The sequence below is a fragment of the Hevea brasiliensis genome, chromosome 3, assembly GCF_030052815.1.
Source record: "Hevea brasiliensis isolate MT/VB/25A 57/8 chromosome 3, ASM3005281v1, whole genome shotgun sequence".
Lineage (NCBI taxonomy): Eukaryota > Viridiplantae > Streptophyta > Magnoliopsida > Malpighiales > Euphorbiaceae > Hevea > Hevea brasiliensis.
The window spans coordinates 23,548,415-23,568,328 of NC_079495.1; the positions used below are offsets into that span (position 1 = coordinate 23,548,415).

Genomic DNA, 19,914 nt, shown 5'->3' on the forward strand with positions numbered 1-19,914 from the left:
AAGCTTGAAAAATCAAGCTTTAAGAAGAACAAAAATGGAGGGAGAGAGCTCCCATGGTGGACGGTTTCCAAGAGAGGGAGAGAGAGAGAAGAGGGAAAAAGAAGATGGAAGCTTGGGGTTGGTGGGATTTGTCTTCTTGTGTCTATTTATATACTTTTTTTTTTTTGAATTTTCCTAAGCCTTTTCTTTTCCTTTCTTTTCTTTTCTTTTCTTTTCTCTTCTCATTTTCCTAATCTATTTCATAAATTTTAATTAATGTTAATTATTTTATTCTCAATTTTTTTTTTTTTGACATTTAGGTCAAAATTCACCTTTGGGGGTGAAATGACCAAAATGCCCTTAGTAGTGCATATTGGATTATTTTTATTATTTTTGTATCAATTTATAAATTCTCTAAACTTTAATTTATTTTTTTTCTCTACATTTTTCCTATATTTTCTTAACATTTATTTCTTCAATTTATGCCTCATCACTATAGTCTAGGTGTAGTTCTAGACATTTTGACTGTTCGAACAGACATTAGTCGTCGGAATAGTAAAATATATAGACTACCTACGGTGAGGGCGTTACAGTTTAGCTCTATGTCTAAGCTTTCCATTGATGTAATTTTAGGTCATTTGGACCAGTATAGAGAGAGTTATGACCTGTTCATTTGGTCATTTTTTAGGTTGGCAGTTTTAGTGACTCAACTTATACTAACAATTTGATTTGGTTAAAAGTAAAACTGGGTCAAGTGGTATTCATGAAAAGTATAGCCCTATGTCTAAGCTTTCCATTTATGTAATTTTAGGTCATTTGGACTAGTATAGAGAGTTATGACCAAATGAACACGTACTGTTCATTTGGTCATTTTCTGGGTTTCAATGTTTGGTCATCCAGGTTTAGGCAGAGAATTGATCATGATTTTGGCAAAATTTGGGCATGGTGTCTACATGAAAAATGGGCTATTTTGAGTCTATTTTCACATCCAATTGGCCTCATACCAATTTGAATCACACATTTTCAGTTATGGGTCAATAAATCCATTGGACTCATTGAGTCCAAACCTGCAGAAAATTGAACACTCCCAATATCTCAATTCCTTCAACTTTCTTACTTCAATTTGCATGCAATACACTTCTATAAGCAACAATCTCAACTCAATAGGTCAATTTCAACATTTATACTAAGTCCTCAAGCATTTACACAAACCCTAGTTTTCAAAGTTTTAAATTTTTACAAACACTACACAATCAAACACCCAAACATTTCAACTCATCACACATTCTCATGGAACCATTTTTCATCACTTAAAAGCAACAAACTTCAAGTTCCATGGCTGCCAAAAATTCAAGGGTTCTTTCCTCAAGATTTTCTTTTTGTTTTAATGATATTTATGCTTTGCTAAACATGCTTTTCATGTATAATAAAGAGAAGAAGAGGGATTAGTGCACTAACTTTACTTGAGCTTCCCTAACTTCAAATTTCTTGCTTCCAATGGGTGTCTATAGCTTCCTTATGGAGTGGGGAGTATTTTTTGTGAAGGGTGCTAAAGATTTTGATGGATAGAAGCTTGGGAAATCAAGCTTAAAAGCTTGAATATCAATGGAGGAAATGGGGGACAAGGGTGCTAGAGGAAGAGAGAGAGGAAGAGTGGAGAAGAAGATGGAGTTTGTGGCTTTTGTCTTCTAATGGGTATATATATATATATTCTACTGTGTACTTTAAATTTTAAAATTTCCATAGGCTTTTTTTTTCTTTCTTTTCTTTTCCTTTCTTTTCTTTTCTTTTCTCATTTTCCAAATTCAAATTCATAAATTTGATATAAAAATTGATAAAAGAACTCTTTATAAATAATTAAAATAATACTAATAAGCAGTTGAATCATTGGCGTATAGCTGATCTTAGATAGATTTTATCTATAAGGTCAGGAATTTAAATACTGGAATCATTTTTATTGGGAGGCTTTACCTGAATACCATTTTTGGGTCGAGCGTAAATTAGTCTCATCCATATGTATTGTGGAATGCCACTGATGAAAAAAAAAAAGAATTAAAATTTTAAAGTAAAGACACTACATAACACATGCTTTGTCACAACAAATTTATAAAGAATAAAATTAAATGAAAATTTTGAATAATTATTATTTTAAAAGCCAACCAATGAGAATCAAATTGATAATTATTTTAAAATAAAATGAGAATGATAAAATGAAATTCAAAATAATACATCAAAATATTCCGGTGAATTGCATAAAAAAGACCTCAACCTAGGAATATGTAACAGTAAGGTACTTAAACTTCAATTTGCAATACGAAACCCTTTGATCTCTATTTTAAATAACAGAAAACTCCCATGATATTTAGTTGCTAGTTTCTAGGTTATTTTTGTTGATAAGACACTTGTCATATGTAACGCCCTCACCATAGGTAGTCCGTATATTTTACTATTCCGACGACTCATGTCTGTTCGGACAGTCAAAAATATCTAAAACTACACCTAAACTATGTGAGGAGGCATAAATTGAAAAATTAAATATTAAGAAAATATAGGAAAAATTTAGAGAATTTATTAATTGGTATAAAATAATAAAAATAACCCGATGAGTACCATGAAGGGCATGCATTTTGGTCATTTCTCTCCTATAGGTGAATTTTGACCTAAATGTCAAATTAAAAATTAGGAAATAAAATAATTAACATAAATTAAATTTATGAATTTGAATTTGAAAAATGAGAAGAGAAAGAAGAAGAAAAGAAAAGAAAAGAAAAGGAAAGAAAAGAAAAGAAAGGAAATAGATTTATGAAAATTAAAAATAATAAAGTACACATAAATATATATATATAAAAATACCCACAAGAGACAAAACCCCACCAACCATCTTCTTCTTCCTCTTCTCTCTCTCTCTCCTTGCCGTCTCCCCTGGTCTCTCCCTCCCTACCATTGTTATCAAGCTTAAAGCTTGAGAGATCAAGAGAGACAGCAAGGAGAGAGAGAGAAGAGGAAGAAGAAGATGGTTGGTAGGGTTTTGTCTCATGTGGGTATTTATATATATATATTTATGTGTACTTTATTATTTTTAATTTTCATAAATCTATTTCCTTTCTTTTCTTTTCTTTCCTTTTCTTTTCTTTTTTTTTCTTCTTCTTTCTCTTCTCATTTTTCAAATTCAAATTCATAAATTTAATTTATGTTAATTATTTTATTTCCTAATTTTTAATTTGACATTTAGGTCAAAATTCACCTCTAGGGGAGAAATGACTAAAATGCCCTTCATGGTACTTATCGGGTTATTTTTATTATTTTATACCAATTAATAAATTCTCTAAATTTTTTCTATATTTTCTTAATATTTATTTCTTCAATTTATGCCTCCTCACTATAGTTTAGGTGTAGTTCCAGACATTTTTTATTGTCCGAACAGACATGAGTCGTCGGAACAGTAAAACGTACGGACTACCTATGGTGAGGGCATTACAATTCTTCCCCTCTAATAGAAATTTCATCCTCGAAATAGAGATCAGCTCCTCCCATGTCTCTTCTCTCGTCTCTTAGCTTTGTTTCTTCTCTTTTGGTGTTTGTGACTGACATTCTAGGGCTTTCACTTTTGGGATCCTTCTTTTTTCTTTTCACACTTTCTTTGCCAAGAGTGATTTGTCACACACACCTGGGGCAGGGCCTTTCCCTTCTAGTGAGCCTTCTTCTTGCCCTACCTTCTAACTGCGACGGGCGGCCCGATCAAACTTTTCGCTTTGCTGAAATTGCAGATCTTCGCACGATTTGCATTGCCAATCACCACCTTTGAGCTCACACCACCGTCAGTGATTCGATTGGTGGGTGGTGAAAGATAAGGGTTCCAATGTTCAAATGCACAATAGCCTGACTCCACTCTTAAAAGATTACGCGATGCGATCTGCGTTCTCTAGGGGGGCAGTCTGAAAAAATCTAAAGGCTCACTAGAGGGGCTTGATTCGGCCCTGCCGGTGGTTATATGATATTCTTCTTTCATATGTCAAATCAAGTTGCACAATTATCTCCTTTGAAATTAAACTAGGGCTCAAACTTCTCCTCTTACCAAAATCAAGACTTTCTTCTAAGGTGATACCTTAAGAAACACCTTATCGCCAACCTCTCTCGATGAGTTTCACTTTTTTCTCTATCTCATCTCACTAAATTTGGGCCCACTACTTCCCATATATAGTCATCATTCTTATGTGTCAATGGTAGCCCCACAAAATCCATGGTGACGTGGTCCCATTTTTCGAGAGCAGGCAAGTACTTAGCTCTTGTGTCGGTGTAGCTTTCATGTCATGTGGCGCCTGCAGAATAGCAGAAGGCACTTTCTTTCCGTGCATCGGAACACACCCAAGCCCATTGTGAGAGGCATCAAGCATAGCCTTACTTCTCAAAAAGTGGTTTGACATTTAATCAAACAAGGTCATCTACCGTGTAAAGGGTATTTGTTTTATTGTTTGTCGGTAGTCTATACATAGCGAAGGGTACCAAAAAATGCTCCTAGGAGTGACACACACTAGGTATGAATGAAGCCTTGTCGGTAGCTCCTATATAGAAACTTTCAACTCTCTACTTCTCTATCGGGTGGCACCCCACAACTCTCTTAAACACACATCGGAAAATCAGGGATCTCACGCATGCAGGCTAGTTTTTCTGGTGGATCTTTTTCACCATGACACTATGGCCTAAAAGGGTTTGTGACTTGTATTCTACTTACCCCCCTCTCAAGCTGGTGGTGTGATACACGCATATGAATGTGTGGAACCCGGATCAATCATGGCATAAGCACGAGGTGCTACCCTAACAGATGCACCGGTCCTCCTCCTCTCCTCCTCTCAGCGAGCAACCGAGACTTGATGTCACCATCAACTCTGATGTTGTCATTGATTCAGAAATCAAATAATTTATTTGAAGTATTAACAATTTTTGTAAAAATTTTGAGTGTCATCATTATTTTTGAATAAAGCAGTTAACATTATCAACTCGGTTCAACAATCAATTTTAGATAAGATAAATTTATCACAATACTTATTAACAATTTATAATTCAACTTTTCGAACACATGCGTGTTGAAACCATAAATCACATTTTATCTCAAAGCTAAAACAATAAAAATTATTCATAACTCATTTCTCCAAATAAATTTTCTAGTAAAAGTAGTGAATATAAAATATCCTTTTCAGCTGAAACACACTATTTAAAAATTCATTTCATTAGTCAACCTATATCTATATCTATTGCACGCGAGGCAAAATTAAGATATGATTAATTTACCAATGTTGGACATAATGCACTAAAATGGTGTGTCTTTATAAGAATTGTATATCGATGTCTAAACTATTCATGTAAAAAGGCATAATTTAGGTAAGATTCCTTCATGAAAGTTGGCTCTTTAATTGGTCTCATACCAATTGGAATCACACACTTAAGGTTCTAAGCCAAAACATATTCATCACTTACCAATTACATATTCAACACTTACCAAATTACTTCCTTCATGCCAATTCTTTAACAACACATTTTGGTCATTTTGGATAGCTTGTAACCATTCTCAATATGCACACTATAACACAGAATTTTCTAAAGTCTATTTACACCATTTAACCATATGAACATACCCCATTTACATACCTAATTCCAAATCATTATACACATATACATGCTGCCATCAATAAGCAACATAATTCAACAAACCAAACCATGAAACAACACATTTCTAACTAAACTTTAATGTTGCCGAATCACCTCATGAACACATCTCTTTCAAATTTGCTTTCAAGCTTCCAAAACCAAGTGCACCATTACACATACTCTTAATACATATTGTCTAAATCATTTCTATACACATAAACACTTACATCAACATCTTAAACAACCATTTAAAAGTGAAAACAAGCTACACATGGTGGGTTCCCATGGCTGCCGAAATGGTGTTTCACCATTAATCGATCAAACCTCAAAACTTCCTCTACAAAACAACTCACCACAACATCCACTCAAAGTTTAATGAAACAAGAATGGAAAATACTCACTTACCACCTTTGAAGCTTGATCAAAACCTCACTAAACCTCCTTAAAATTATTACCAAAATCTTCCTTGCAAGGTAAGGATTAACTTTAAAGAAGAGACTTGGTTTGATAAATGAAGAAGATGAAGGAATATTCTTGCCCAAATCTGCTTAATGGTCCACTTTGAAGATGTTAGTGGAGCACTAAAATCATTTATAATGTTTTTTTTAATCAAATTTCCCTTAATTCCCACATTTAACCCCTTTTCTTTCACTAATTAAATTATGAACCACAATTTTAATTTTTATGGTATTTTCAAAGTTTAATATCATTTATTTTTAATGTACATTTAGATTAAAAGGCAACTCGGGGTGTCAATTGACCACAATGCAATGCGTATTCGATTTTTTTTTTTTTTTTTTAATAATTTTTTTTTTTTTTCTCAATTTTTCGTTTTTCTTTGTACTAATTATTTAATTTTTCTTTGATATTTATAATGACATTTATAATTCAATAATTGCTACGCCGTAACTTGTGGTCAACCTCAACCTTCGCTATGGTGCTGGCTCGTTTAACTTAGTTACATTTCATTGCTATTATTTTTCTTTTATTTTTCTTGTATTTTTCTTTCTTGTATTTCATTATTTTATGTCTCATCACTAACATTTAAATATAATTTCAAGCACCCTGAGATGACTCTTCTACTACCACTTCTCCCCTCGACTAGAGCGGTGCGTGACTCGCCATCATTCCTATAAAACAAAAAAAGAAACAGATCTGCATTAGTATCACCTCGACTCTATTTAAAGGCCCATGCATGTGATGCACTCTATCTATTTATAACTATATAGGTCTAGGACCGCCTAAACCTCTGCTCTGATACCACTAAATGAGCAAAAGTGTACATCGGTGTCTGGAGCACCCTATCTTCTTTATCATATCTATTGTAAACTTTAAATTTTTTTTTATATATCTTATTTCTGTGGAGACACTAATCACCTGTTAACATGTCCATATTCATTTTACACATTTCCATATCATATTCTTATGTACCATATCATTTACAATTATTTATGAGATCTAAAAATGAAGTATCCTCTATTGCATTCATATAGAAATTCATAGATAATAAATTACAAGTCCAAAATGAAATATATCATGACTAGACATAATAAACCAAAATACTAGTCCATACATAGGCCCTACCAAAATATAAAAGACCGGTGAGGTGACTGAGGGCGGCAGATCCGCTGGTGCACTCCCTGGCACTCACTATGCTGCTGCTGCTGCAACCGGTTGATGGGGCCGATCTTCGGTACCTCACGCGATGGAAAAGCATAATGCTTAGTGGTGCATAATTTATAATAACAATAAATTAACAATTGAAATAATATCTGCAAATCATAATTAAGTAATTAATATTACGGGATCTTTTATGATTACTTATTGTATTTTAAGTCTTAATTAATTTTAAGAAACCTATAATAAATTATAAAGCATATAGCCTGTAGAACAATCATACCAAACATATTTAAACTAAATAAATCAATTAAACATTTTTAATTATTTATTAATTTCATATTAATAGGACATTATTCTCAATTTACATATTCATATTATTTTTAATATTTAATTATCCTTATGAGTATTTTAATAATCATATATAGCATTTTTCCCATGAACCTTTCTTTAGGTTCATGTTGATGTGTTTTCTTTATCTAGGAATTTGACTAGGTTAGGATGTCTATTTAGTCACACTTCCTTCATAACAATTGCTCCTCTATGTTTAAACTTGAATTTCAGTTTTTGAATCACTGAATTTGGGGTTATAGATCTCAAGTTATGGTCAAAATACCATAACTGGTCCCTTTGCCTCAAACAATTCTTGGTCAATAAACTCATTTGATCATTTTATGGTTATTTTAGTGATATTGACTAGGAAATTCCATTTGAGATGTGCCAATATGATCTGGAAACATGATACTTAGGGCTACAACATTGATTTAGACACCTTTTCCAAATTCTAAGTGTAAAGACGTTGGTTATTGCCTTATAGGATCGAGAGTCACTATAACTCACTATACCAAGCTTGAAAAATTATGAAATTGTACCTGGGAGTCCTAAGACATAGAGGAACATATCTTGTGAAGGAACCTAAGTCTAAAAATGACCATAAAATGATCAAATGACTGGTCAAAGTTTATTGACCAGGAATTGTAAATTCTGGACAGCTTAGAGGCAAAGGGACCAGTTATGGTATTTTGACCATAACTTGAGTTCTATAATCCCAAATTCAGTGATTCAAAAACTGAAATTCAAGTTTAAACATAGAGGAGCAATTATTATGAAGGAAGTGTGACTAAATAGACATCCTAACCTAGTCAAATTCCTAAATAAAGATAACACATCAACACGAACCTAAAGAAAGGTTCATGGGAAAAATGCTATATATGATAACTAAAATACTCATAAGGATAATTAAATATTAAAAATGATATGAATATGTAAATTGGGACTAATGTCCTATTAATATGAAATTAATGGTACTAATGAACAGTACCAGAAAATAGTAACAGTGAATAGTGCTAAAATAATTAAAAATGTTTAATTGTCCATAGTATACCTAGACTTATTTATTTAGTTTGGATAAATTGGTATACCAATTAGGGACTACAGATAGCAGTACTGCCTACCGAGAAAATCATGAACTGACAATATATGTAACACCCTAGGCAAATCCCACATCGGCAAAACACGGGAGAGATGCTAGATTTATAAGTTGGCGGTTCGTAACCCCTAATGACTCGTTTTAAAACCGTGAGGGCTTTGGCACAGAGCGGATAATATCACTAGTGGGCCGGGCCGTTACATTTAGACTTAGATTCCTTCACAAGATATGTTCTTCTATGTCTTAGGGACTCCCAGGTATAATTTCATAATTTTTCAAGCTTGGTATAGTAAGTTATAGTAAATGTATTAACCTGGACTCTCAATCCTATAAAGGCAATAACCAAACTTCAAGGCAGTATGTTTGACCCTCTTTTTAGGGTCTTTACCCTTAGAATTTGGCAAAGGTGTCTAAATCAATGTTGTAGCCCTAAGTATCATGTTTCCAGATCATATTGGCACATCTCAAATGGAATTTCCTAGTGGGATATATGGCCAAATGAACACACGGGTATCAAATGGCATTCTGGGTTCCACTTAACATTTTTCAGATTTCAATTTCTAACTTTGGCTAATATTTTCCCTATGATGAAATGGTTTCTAGAGCTTGGTCAAAACATAAAAATTGTTGTGTTATGTCTTATAAAACTTTTGGCACTAGTTTCACTCAATTTGTAGCTTTGGAGACCAAGTTATGGCATTTTTGCCAAAACTGGTCAAGCATACCAAAGGAAAAGTATTTTGGACAATTTTTGGGTTGGCAGTTTTAATGACTCAAATTGTGCTAACAATTTGATTTGGTTAAAGGCAAAACTGGGTCAAGTGGTCTTCATAAAAAGTGTAGCCCTATGTCTAATCTTTCCATTGATGTAAATTTTAGGTCATTTGGACCAGTATAGAGAGAGTTATGACCAAATGAACACGTAATGTTGATTTGGTCATTTTCTGGGTTTCAGTGTTTAGTTATCCGAGTTTGGGCAGAGAATTGGTCATGATTTTGGCAAATTTGGGCATGGTGTCTGCATGAAAAATGGGCTATTTTGAGTCTATTTTCACCTCCAATTGGCCTCATACCAATTGGAGTCACACATTTTCAGTTATGGGTCAATAAACCCACTGGACTCATTGAGTCCAAACCTGCAAAAAATTGAACACTCCCAATATCTCAATTCCTTCAACTTTCTTACTTCAATTTGCATGCAATACACTTCTATAAGCAACAATCTTAACTCAATAGGTCAATTTCAACATTTACACCAATTCCTCAAGCATTTACACAAACCCTAGTTTTCAAAGTTTTAAATTTTTACAATCACTACACAATCAAACATCCAAACATTCCAACTCATCACACATTCTCATGGAACCATTTTTTATCACTTAAAAGCAATAAACTTCAAGTTCCATGACTGCTAAAAATTCAAGGGTTCTTTCCTCAAGATTTTCTTTTTATTTTAATGATATTTATGCTTGGCTAAACATGTTTTTCATGTTTAATAAATAGAAGAAGAGGGATTAGTGCACTAACCTCTTGTGACCCAACTTCAAACTTCAATTTCTCTTCTTCAAATGGGTATCTAAAGCTTCCTTATGGAGTGGGAAGAATTATTTGTGGAGCGAGCTATGGATTTTGATGGGTAAATGAAGAGGAAATCAAGCTTTAAGCTTGACAACAATGGTGGGGAGGGAGAGACTAAGGGAGACGGCAAGGAGAGAGAGGGAAGAGGAAGAAGAAGATGGTTGGTAGGGTTTTGTCTCTTGTGAGTATTTATATATATATATATATATATTTATGTGTACTTTATTGTTTTTAATTTTCATAAATCTATTTCCTTTCTTTTCTTTTCTTTCCTTTCCTTTTCTTTTCTTTTCTTCTTCTTTCTCTTCTCATTTTTCAAATTTAAATTCATAAATTTAATTTATGTTAATTATTTTATTTTCTAATTTTTAATTTGACATTTAGGTCAAAATTCACCTCTATGGGAGAAATGACCAAAATGCCCTTCATGGTACTCATCAGGTTATTTTTATTATTTTATACCAATTAATAAATTCTCTAAATTTTTTCTATATTTTCTTAACATTTATTTCTTCAATTTATGCCTCCTCACTATAGTTTAGGTGTAGTTCCAGACATTTTTTACTGTCCGAACAGACATGAGTCATCGGAACAGTAAAATGTACGGACTATCTATGGTGAGGGCGTTATAAGGAGGTAGAGAGTCATGCACCCGCACCTGCTTCTAGTCGAGGGCGAAATAGTAGTAGAGCGGAATCATCTCGAGGTATTGTGAGTAGGGCACAGCAGGTCTGTAATGGCCTGGCCCACTAGTGATATTGTCCGCTCTGGGCCGAAGTCCTCACGGTTTTAAAACGCATCACTAGGGGTTACGAATCATCAACTTATAAACCCAACATCTCTCCCGTGTTTTGTCGATGTGGGATTTGCCTAGGGTGTTACAATCTACCCCCCTTATGGGACTCAGCGTCCTCGCTGAGGTTTGCCCCACCATTGCTCAAGGTTGCACATGAAGCGGCTTTGATACCACAAATGTAATGGCCCAGCCCATTAGTGATATTGTCCGCTCTGGGCCGAAGTCCTCACGGTTTTAAAACGCGTCACTAGGGGTTACGAATCATCAACTTATAAACCCAGCATCTCTCCCATGTTTTGCCGATGTGGGATTTGCCTAGGGTGTTACAAGGCCTTTTATGAACAAATGACACAGTTACTCTGTCAGGTCATCGGAGCCATTCCTCAACCATAGCCACCCCCACCTCCACAGCCACAGCCACCACCACCACCTGTACAACCACCTCCACCCCCACAACCGCAAACTGTACACAAATCCCCACTAGAGAGACTACGGAAGTATAGAGCAGTTAACTTCAGAGGTAAGAGGGATGATGATCCAGCCACAGCAGAGTATTGGCTGGAGAGGATAGAGAGGGTATTGTAGCAGTTGGAGTATGCTTTGTCACTGCTACAGGAGGATGCTTATAGATGGTGGGTGACAGTATCTAGAGTGGTATAGCCTGCACAGATCACATGGGAGTTCTTTCTGGCTGAATTCAGAAAGAAATACATCAGTCACGTGTATTTAGAGGCTAGAAAGAGAGAATTCCTAGCATTGAGACAGAGGTATCTTACAGTCTCCAAATATGAGCGGGAATTCGTGAGACTCAGCGGATATGCATTAGAGTTGATGCCCACAGAAACTGATAAGTGTAGAAGGTTTAAATACGGACTGAATGACAACATCAGGTTGATAGTGACATCCCACCACTTCACTGATTTCTCTCATTGAAGGAGCGAAAGCATGAAAATTATTAGTTTAGAACATTGAATTCAAAATTTTTCTTCTAGGGTCGCATTTTACTGTTGTAGTAGTAGTAGTGGCAGAGCTGGTTCCGGTTATGGTGGTTGCGATTCGAGGTTGGACACGTAGGTGCTCTAGGTCCAAGAGATGGTATGGAGATGGTGTGGATATAGTTAAGTGAGTTCGAAAAATGACAACCTCAAACAAGTTTGTAGTTTTGATAGTCCTGGACCCAAGACTCCCATCAGTTTTGGGTTATTGAAGGTGTCTTTGCCTGTTGAATCTTCTGAGCTATAATCAGACTGGGTGTCTTTAATTGCATGTTGCTTTAATTTCTCCATGAACTTCGATTCGACCAATAATTCCTTATGATTCATGGGCTTCATTGGACTTTTTGCTTTGGAAATTCCATCCTTCTCACAAGGCAAAACAAAGAGATGAAACTAATCTCTTTTGTAACTACCAAACCTGGATATTTGCTTATATAATAAAGCAGTGATTCCATATAGTATTTCCTAATAGAATGACAATTCAATGGTGAGTGGACATATATATATGTGTGGGTCTCAATGAGTGAACGTGTGTGTGTATATATATATATATGAATGGATTTCAAAATCTATAACCACCTTACAATTTTCTTTTTTAAAAAAAAAAATAATAACCATATTTGCTTATGTGTTTAGTTATTATTTATTTATCATTCCATATCAAATATTAACATGAGATATAATTTCTCTTTACTTGTGTGTTTGTTGGTTGCCTGAAGAGTAATAGGGAATTTAAAAAAAAAAAAATCACATGGTTCTAAATTTTTTCTCCCTTGAGCTAAGCTTGCAAATGAAGAATAAAAAGGTAATTTTGACTTTTCCCATATATTTAACGGAATGTATTAGCAAAAAGATTAAGAGTTTGTTTGATATTACAAAATTATTATTTAAAAAATATATTTTTTTAAATACATTATTAAAGAATACTAAAATAATTTAAAATTAAATTTTATTAAATTTTATTTTAATCATAAAATATTAAAATAATAAAATAATTTTTTCAATAAATGATATTTTTTTCAAAAACAATTTTATCTCCTAACTTTAATTTCAAACACATAAACTTCTCTTGAATATATAGAGGATATTTTAATTGAGTTTAAGAATTTTAAAAATCAAATAAAAATGGATACACATTTAAGTTAGTGATAAAAATAAATTTATGATAATTTAAAAAAAAAAATTATATAATTCAATAAACACATCAATCCACGTCTTATTTCGGAGCACACCGGGGTTCACTATCCTAAGCCCAAGGTTGTCGTTTTCGGTTTTTTTTTTTATCAAATAAAAATGGACACACCTTATATGAATTTGCGCTTTCTACATAAAATATCACGCACGCAGCTTCTAATGACTAATACTAATCTGCGCCTAGACTATGCTTAACGTACGCATATCTTCAACCTTATTCTCCGTCTCTGCTTCGTGACAGTCTTAGTCGGTTACTCGATAAATGAATAACCACGCACTGCAATTAGGTTTCAAGGCCTTCCTTAATCTCTCCAGGTTTGTCTATCACGCTTTTCTTTTTATCAAATTTCTGTTTGGTCACCTGGAAAATTAGGGGCAAAAGAGTGTCCTGATAGTGAATGCTTTCATCTGAAATCAACACTAATCTTATTTTTCCCATACATTTACTTCGTATTTCAAATGGGAATTTTTACATTTTTCTTTTTTGGATTGGGGGGTGTAGGGGCCATTTGTCTATCCTTTTAATTGCGAAAGCTCGGCATTTGAAGTAGTAAAGCTTTAGTTAGCCATTGTTTCATATTAAAGTCAAAATTTTTGGTAATTTTCCTATCGGAAATTGAAGATTTTTTCTTTTCAGTTTCATTTTTCTTGGCTTTTTTTCATATCTGTTGGATAAAAAGGAAATGCAGACGTGACTGATTTTTGTTAGGTAATTTTGAATGCAGTAACCATTTGGTAGCTTATTGTTATGGTATAGCTTAGTGTTTCAAAAAAAATAAAATTTAAAAAAAAAAACTATAATTGAGTAAGAATTTTGTAGCTTTGCAGCAAGACCAAGACAGTTGACTACTGAATCATTAGTTTCTTTGAAAGTGGGAAGAATGAGTTCTAAACGACCGCTTTCGAATCCATCAGCACACTCATCCTCAATCGTTGAGGAAAAGAAGAATAAGAAACTGAAAGGGTTAGAGCTTGCAATCCCCAATTCTGAAGGTATTGTTGTCAAGGTTAGTGTTATTGTCTGTCTTGATTTGCTTTTTGATGTTCCTAGTAATTAAAAGGCAATGACAAATGGTTAGTGATCCATGTACAGGAAAATTATCCTAAAATTCAGTCAGTTGAAATTCAAAGTATCAAGGATGATCCTTCAAAAATTGAGGCAATGACAGTTCAAGAACTTAGAACAACATTGAGGTACATAAACATTTGACCCTTAGTATATAGATTTGCAAATTATTTGTGGCAAATGTAATTCATAAATAGTTGTTTCTCTTCCATAGAAAATTACAGAAATTAAAGAATCAACGCTTTGATTCCCATTATTTTTCCTCTAGTTACCCCCCGATCCCAAGGTTTTGTTATTCTTAAGTGAGTAGAAGCTAAGATTCTCATGGATCTAACATGGAAGATATTGTGTCTTAGCTATTTCTTATTTTTATCTTAAATTTGAAAAGATCCAAAAGTATTTTTCTGTAAATTTCCTTATTGGAAAGATTTGCAAAAATTTCTTAAAATTTGGGGAACATATATTATCAAATTTGCACTTCATAGCTCACATATGCTTGAAGTTTGTGCATGGAAAAAGGAAGTTTTTATTTTCTTCTTCTTCTCCTTACGTGTGTGATGCGTTTCTTCTTAACAATTTGCTAATAAGCAGCTGTACTTATTTTCTTTTGAGGCAAAAGGTTATATGCTATGGGTTGACCATATGTTCAATTGTTTGTCCTTCAATTGGCATATGATATTACTTTGAAGGAGCTGCTAAGCAATGGTGTCTGTAATTAACCGAAATTGGTTGGCTTAGCTTTCTAGTGTCAGCATTAGTTTATATACTTTGTCATTTAAGGTTACCTCGCAATTGTATGTGCCAAGATCCTAAGTGTTTAGTTATGTCTTTTTAATTTTTCAGGAATGTTGGTATCCCTGCCAAAGGTCGTAAATCTGACCTTGTAGCTGCATTAAAGCATTTTGTGGTCAAGAACTTGGATGGTAACCAATATCACCATTACAAATAAGTCTTATGATTTTTCATTATTCTGAGATTTCAATATGTTTTCAGGTGGAAAATTTTCCTGGCATCATACTAAAAATTCTATTGCTCATGTCTCACAATTGGATGTTTCTGGCTTGTACAGGTCAAGGCTCTCAGCAAGCAGAAGAACATATATCCTCTATTTTTACAGAAAATATTTCACTGCAAAATAAAGCTGGTAATGTACCGGATGAAACCATCAATACTGTTTCAGAGGTTTCAAGTTTTAAACAGATAAAGAGAAGGGTTAAACAATTCCCTGCCAAGGATGAAACAGTCAAAGTTGATGCTGAAATTATCACAACAAAAGAGAAACTCTCAACTAAAACGGCTGAAGTCTCAGGTATTTCATGATGTAGTAGTACTTTCTGCCATTAATACTCATATGTTATCATCATTTGTATCCAGAACTATTTTGTTTTTGCCTCCTTGTACTCATGAATTGTTATTTAAAGTTACAGTAGCAAATTGAAACAATCTTCTGGAACATGATTATTATTGCTAGTGGGAAGTCTTCCCAAGCAAAGAGAAAAAATATCTTCTGATATTGATAGTGAATTTGTTAAAACTGATAATCTAGTTACCATACCTCAAGCTGAACCCTGGACAATTCTTGCTCACAAGAAGCCTCAGAAATGTTGGATTCCATATAATCCCAGAACCATGAGGCCTCCGCCTCTTGCTGAGGATGCAAAGTTTGTGAAGCTAATGTCTTGGAATGTCAATGGGTTAAAAGCATTGTTAAAGTCAGAGGGATTCTCTGCTGTTGAACTTGCCCAAAGAGAAAATTTTGATGTGTTGTGCTTCCAAGAGACCAAACTACAGGCAAGTATATTGTTACTCTTTCTTCTTCTTCAATTTTTTCTTTTTTTTTTGTGTTTTGGATGTGGTGGGGGGGGGGGGGGGGGAGGGGTGGGAGGGTTGGGTTTAGGCATGTTTTGTTGACTAAAAATATTCCATTGGTGTAGCTACACACTCCTAATCATATATAACTACTGGGTTTGATTTGATAAATTTGACAGTGTCTTAATTGCCCCTGCTATATTTGGAACAGGAGAAGGATGTGGAGTCTATCAAACAGTGTCTGATAGATGGGTACGAGAATAGCTTCTGGACATGTAGTCATTCCAAACTTGGTTATTCAGGCACTGCAATTGTCTCTCGGGTAGCTTATCCTTTTTTGAGAAGAAAACTCTCTCTTTCTCTCTCTCTCTCTTCATTTCTGGTGCATTGGGAATCCCCTTTGGTCTAGGCTACAGTGCAGATTAAATGCAATAACTTGCCTTATCCATATGAGAGTTGTTTGCATTGGGATTTGATTCTATGTTTTTCATGCTTTCTTATACTTGTCTGTAAGCAGTGAATCACAAGTCCAATAACCAGGTCCCGAAGGCAGTCTTCTTAGTGTCTTTAGAACCTTATACATGGTGTTATTTCATTGATGGACATTTATAATTCAGTTATTCTCCACTGTCCACCATATATTGAATTCATTTTGGATGATAAATCAAGCTGAATTTCGCCAATCCACTCATTCACCATATAGTGAGGTGGCTATATTACTTGTAGTTATTCCAGCGAATATTTGCTTATCATCATTGAAATTGTTGTTAAAAATGTAGATCTCTATTTGCACGACTGAATATTTCTTCCATACCATAAAATCTCATTTCATTCTATTTTAATTGTTCTTTAAACAACGTAGGCCTTTAGGCACTCTCTTTGTTAAACAAAGAACAGTCAATGGACCCTGTAGCAATACCAATATAATTGGGAGTTAATAAGATAAGCAACTGTTCCTTTGTTTATGCAGTAGTTTTGCTTGTCAATGGCTTGTTAGTGTTGTCACTTTTGTAACAGATAAAGCCACTTTCCGTGAGCTATGGTCTAGGCATACCAGATCATGATAGCGAGGGAAGACTTGTTACAGCAGAATTTGATTCATTCTATTTAATTAATGCCTATGTTCCCAACTCTGGAGATGGCTTGAAAAGACTGGTAATTGACCTCAGCCATCTTGCATTATTTACTTAGATTATTTTATTTAATGTATTTTATCATCATAATCTCTCATTTCTAAGGGCTCTGTTTTAATTATAGTCATACAGGGTTACACAATGGGATTCTTCTCTTAGCAACTACATGAAAGTAAGCAGAATATACATGTTTCTTAATTTCTTTTAATGTTAGTTTTACATCAATGATCAGATGCTTTTCTCTCCATTGGTTCTGTTTGTATTTCCTCATTGGGTAGTTGTCTAGGCATTGTTTTTTCCTCTCTGCTTTCTATTACAAATGAATTTCTGTGTCATCCATGGTGTATTACATAATGTGAAAGTAAAGTAAGATCTCTGGAATTTTTTTTTTTACTTCAAGCATGATTATTCAGATTTGAATTTGGGGAATTAGTTTCTCTTAGCATTCTTAATGCTCATCAATCTTACAGTGACGTCTGTGATTCAGTTTGACCTTAAAGCCTTGTTGATTTCAGATAATCTCCTAAACGTTTCTAGACTTGTGATTTTTGCAACTTGATATTTAAAAAAAATTGTTATAATATTTGTCTTTGGAATAGGCTGATATTTCTCTTTGGTGGTATAATCTTTTTCCAATATATATGCTTTTGATTTAAACTACAAAAGACAGTTACAAACACTTTCTACAGTTGGCTGATATTCCTCTGCCTGCATGATGCAGGAGCTGGAAAAGTCAAAGCCTGTTATTTTGACTGGTGATCTCAATTGTGCTCATCAAGAGATAGACATTTACAACCCTGCTGTAAGTAATATAATTGTCAATGCCTTATATGGAATTTTTAATTTTCTTTAATTAATATATATTTTATATATTTTCAATCCAAAAAATTTAGGTTCTGTCTCGTATTCATGTTGTCATATTTGCAGTTTGGAACCATAATATGAAGGGTAAAATATTTTCTTTTAATTATTTTTATAATATGCTTTGCATTATGGAAAAACTTTGGATATAATAATTTATTCTATTTTTGATTAACCATTTCGCTGGTATGCCCCTATATGAACAGTAAAATTGGTCTATAAAATGTATTTGTGGCGTGTATGAGTTAAAAAAAAAAATCTGTTATTGGCTACCTGGAAATGTTGGTTTTATTAATCCATTATTTATGTTGTGTGATTGCCTACATCCACTTGCAAAAAGATAAGGACTTAGTTGAGGACTTCATTTTTATGGTAGGATGGGTAATAATAATAGTCTCTTTTTTTTGTGTTATATATTTATATTTGCTAATTTTTATATGAATGTTCAGGGAAATAGAAGAAGTGCTGGTTTTACAGATGAAGAAAGGCAATCATTTGGGACAAACCTTTTGTCAAGGGGTTTTGTGGATACTTTCAGAAAACAACATCCCAATGTTGTTGGCTATACTTATTGGGGTTATCGGCATGGCGCGCGGAAAACTAACAAAGGTATCTGAATATGAGTTCAACAGTTAGAGCACATTTTTTGTTGTGTATTTACTATTCAGACATTTTTAAAATTTGAGGGTATGATTCATATAGACTTCCAAAACTCTGGCATGTATACAAGACTATTACCATTCTCCAAGTTCAATAAATATTTTAAACATGGAATGAGGGTGATGATATTGGTAGAGAACTTGTCAGGCTGGATCGATAACATTGGATTGACAGATCTCTTAGCTTTAAAAAGTATTAAACAGTTTTGTTCTAGTTAAATAAGGTGATGTGGTCAATTTAGAGATTGTTGCTTGGGTAGGATATACATGCTTGGCAATATCACCACCCTAACAAATAACAACAGTAATAAGAGACAGCCTTTGTGCCTCAAGCCATTTAAGAATTGGTACGAATTATTTTTGTGTAGCATCCCAAAAAGTCATCACCCAGTAGACAGTATTCAGAAGTCGAATGGTGTATGTCATGCCAACATTCATGACTTTCTAGCTAGTAAGGATTACCTGTGCAAGGTTACAATTTTATGCATTGCATCTTATTTAGTATTATTGAAATTTGAAACAGGTTGGCGGCTAGACTACTTCCTGGTCTCAGAATCCATAGCTGACAAGGTTCATGACTCATACATTGTTCCTGATGTTGCTGGAAGTGATCATTGTCCTATTGGCCTAATACTTAAGGTCTAGTTTTTTGCTGCTATTAGAAGCGTAGTAATAGATAGGGGCACAAGGATCAGTTCGGCAGGTTATCAAACCTAACATCAGAATGCAATTTCATGGTGAGAGGTAAAATGGAATCTCACTTGGCTAGTTTCTTGATCTCTTAGCAGTATCATAATCTATGTTTTTGGCATCCTTTTGTATATATGCCAAAAATGAACTTTTAATGAGATGCCAGAAGTTTTGTATTGGAAAAAAATTCGTAAAATTTGAAGCAAGTGGAAACTGAAAAGCCTTGTGCAGTTTTGCTATTATATTGGGAGTTGGTTTGGATTTTCATGAGGGTGCTTGAGTAATTGCATTATGTTATTCATATTTTTCTGTAAATATTTGTATGACAGACCATACTATGTTGACTTCATGGTTTGCTGCAAATTATAGTGTTGACATGTTAACCAGCCACTGCAAATGGTGAAATATTTAGTGAAGAGATGTTTTTAAACAAAACAGCTCTTCTGTTTACAGCTTGTTCCA

General features: G+C 34.0%; 1 protein-coding gene across 3 annotated transcripts; it reads left to right on the forward strand.

Annotated features, from left to right (window-relative positions):
- Nucleotides 1-12,729: 12,729 nt before the first annotated feature.
- Nucleotides 12,730-19,907, forward strand: LOC110650905 (DNA-(apurinic or apyrimidinic site) endonuclease, chloroplastic). Of its 3 annotated transcripts, XM_021806048.2 has the most exons (13): nucleotides 12,730-12,822; nucleotides 13,464-13,549; nucleotides 14,055-14,241; nucleotides 14,328-14,428; nucleotides 15,144-15,223; nucleotides 15,370-15,609; nucleotides 15,847-16,091; nucleotides 16,321-16,431; nucleotides 17,127-17,264; nucleotides 17,367-17,414; nucleotides 17,964-18,044; nucleotides 18,553-18,712; nucleotides 19,286-19,907. In XM_021806048.2, the coding sequence occupies exons 2-13, from the start codon at nucleotides 13,497-13,499 to the stop codon at nucleotides 19,405-19,407; spliced, it is 1,566 nt and encodes a 521-aa protein (XP_021661740.2). In that variant the 5' UTR covers nucleotides 12,730-12,822; nucleotides 13,464-13,496; the 3' UTR covers nucleotides 19,408-19,907. The 3 variants fall into 3 exon arrangements, with proteins under 3 accessions (XP_021661740.2, XP_021661744.2, XP_057999930.1); XM_021806052.2 differs by lacking the exon at nucleotides 12,730-12,822 and having other exon boundaries at nucleotides 13,417-13,549; nucleotides 14,063-14,241; XM_058143947.1 differs by lacking the exons at nucleotides 12,730-12,822; nucleotides 13,464-13,549 and adding an exon at nucleotides 13,572-13,943.
- The last annotated feature ends 7 nt before the right edge of the window (nucleotides 19,908-19,914 follow it).

Excerpts from the sequence above, each read along its gene's own strand:
- LOC110650905 (XM_021806048.2), top strand. The coding sequence starts at position 13,497 with ATGAATAACCACGCACTGCAATTAGGTTTCAAGGCCTTCCTTAATCTC. Across the intron at positions 14,242-14,327 it reads CTGAAGGTATTGTTGTCAAG|GAAAATTATCCTAAAATTCA; the intron begins GTTAGTGTTATT and ends ATCCATGTACAG. Across the intron at positions 18,713-19,285 it reads CGCGCGGAAAACTAACAAAG|GTTGGCGGCTAGACTACTTC; the intron begins GTATCTGAATAT and ends AATTTGAAACAG.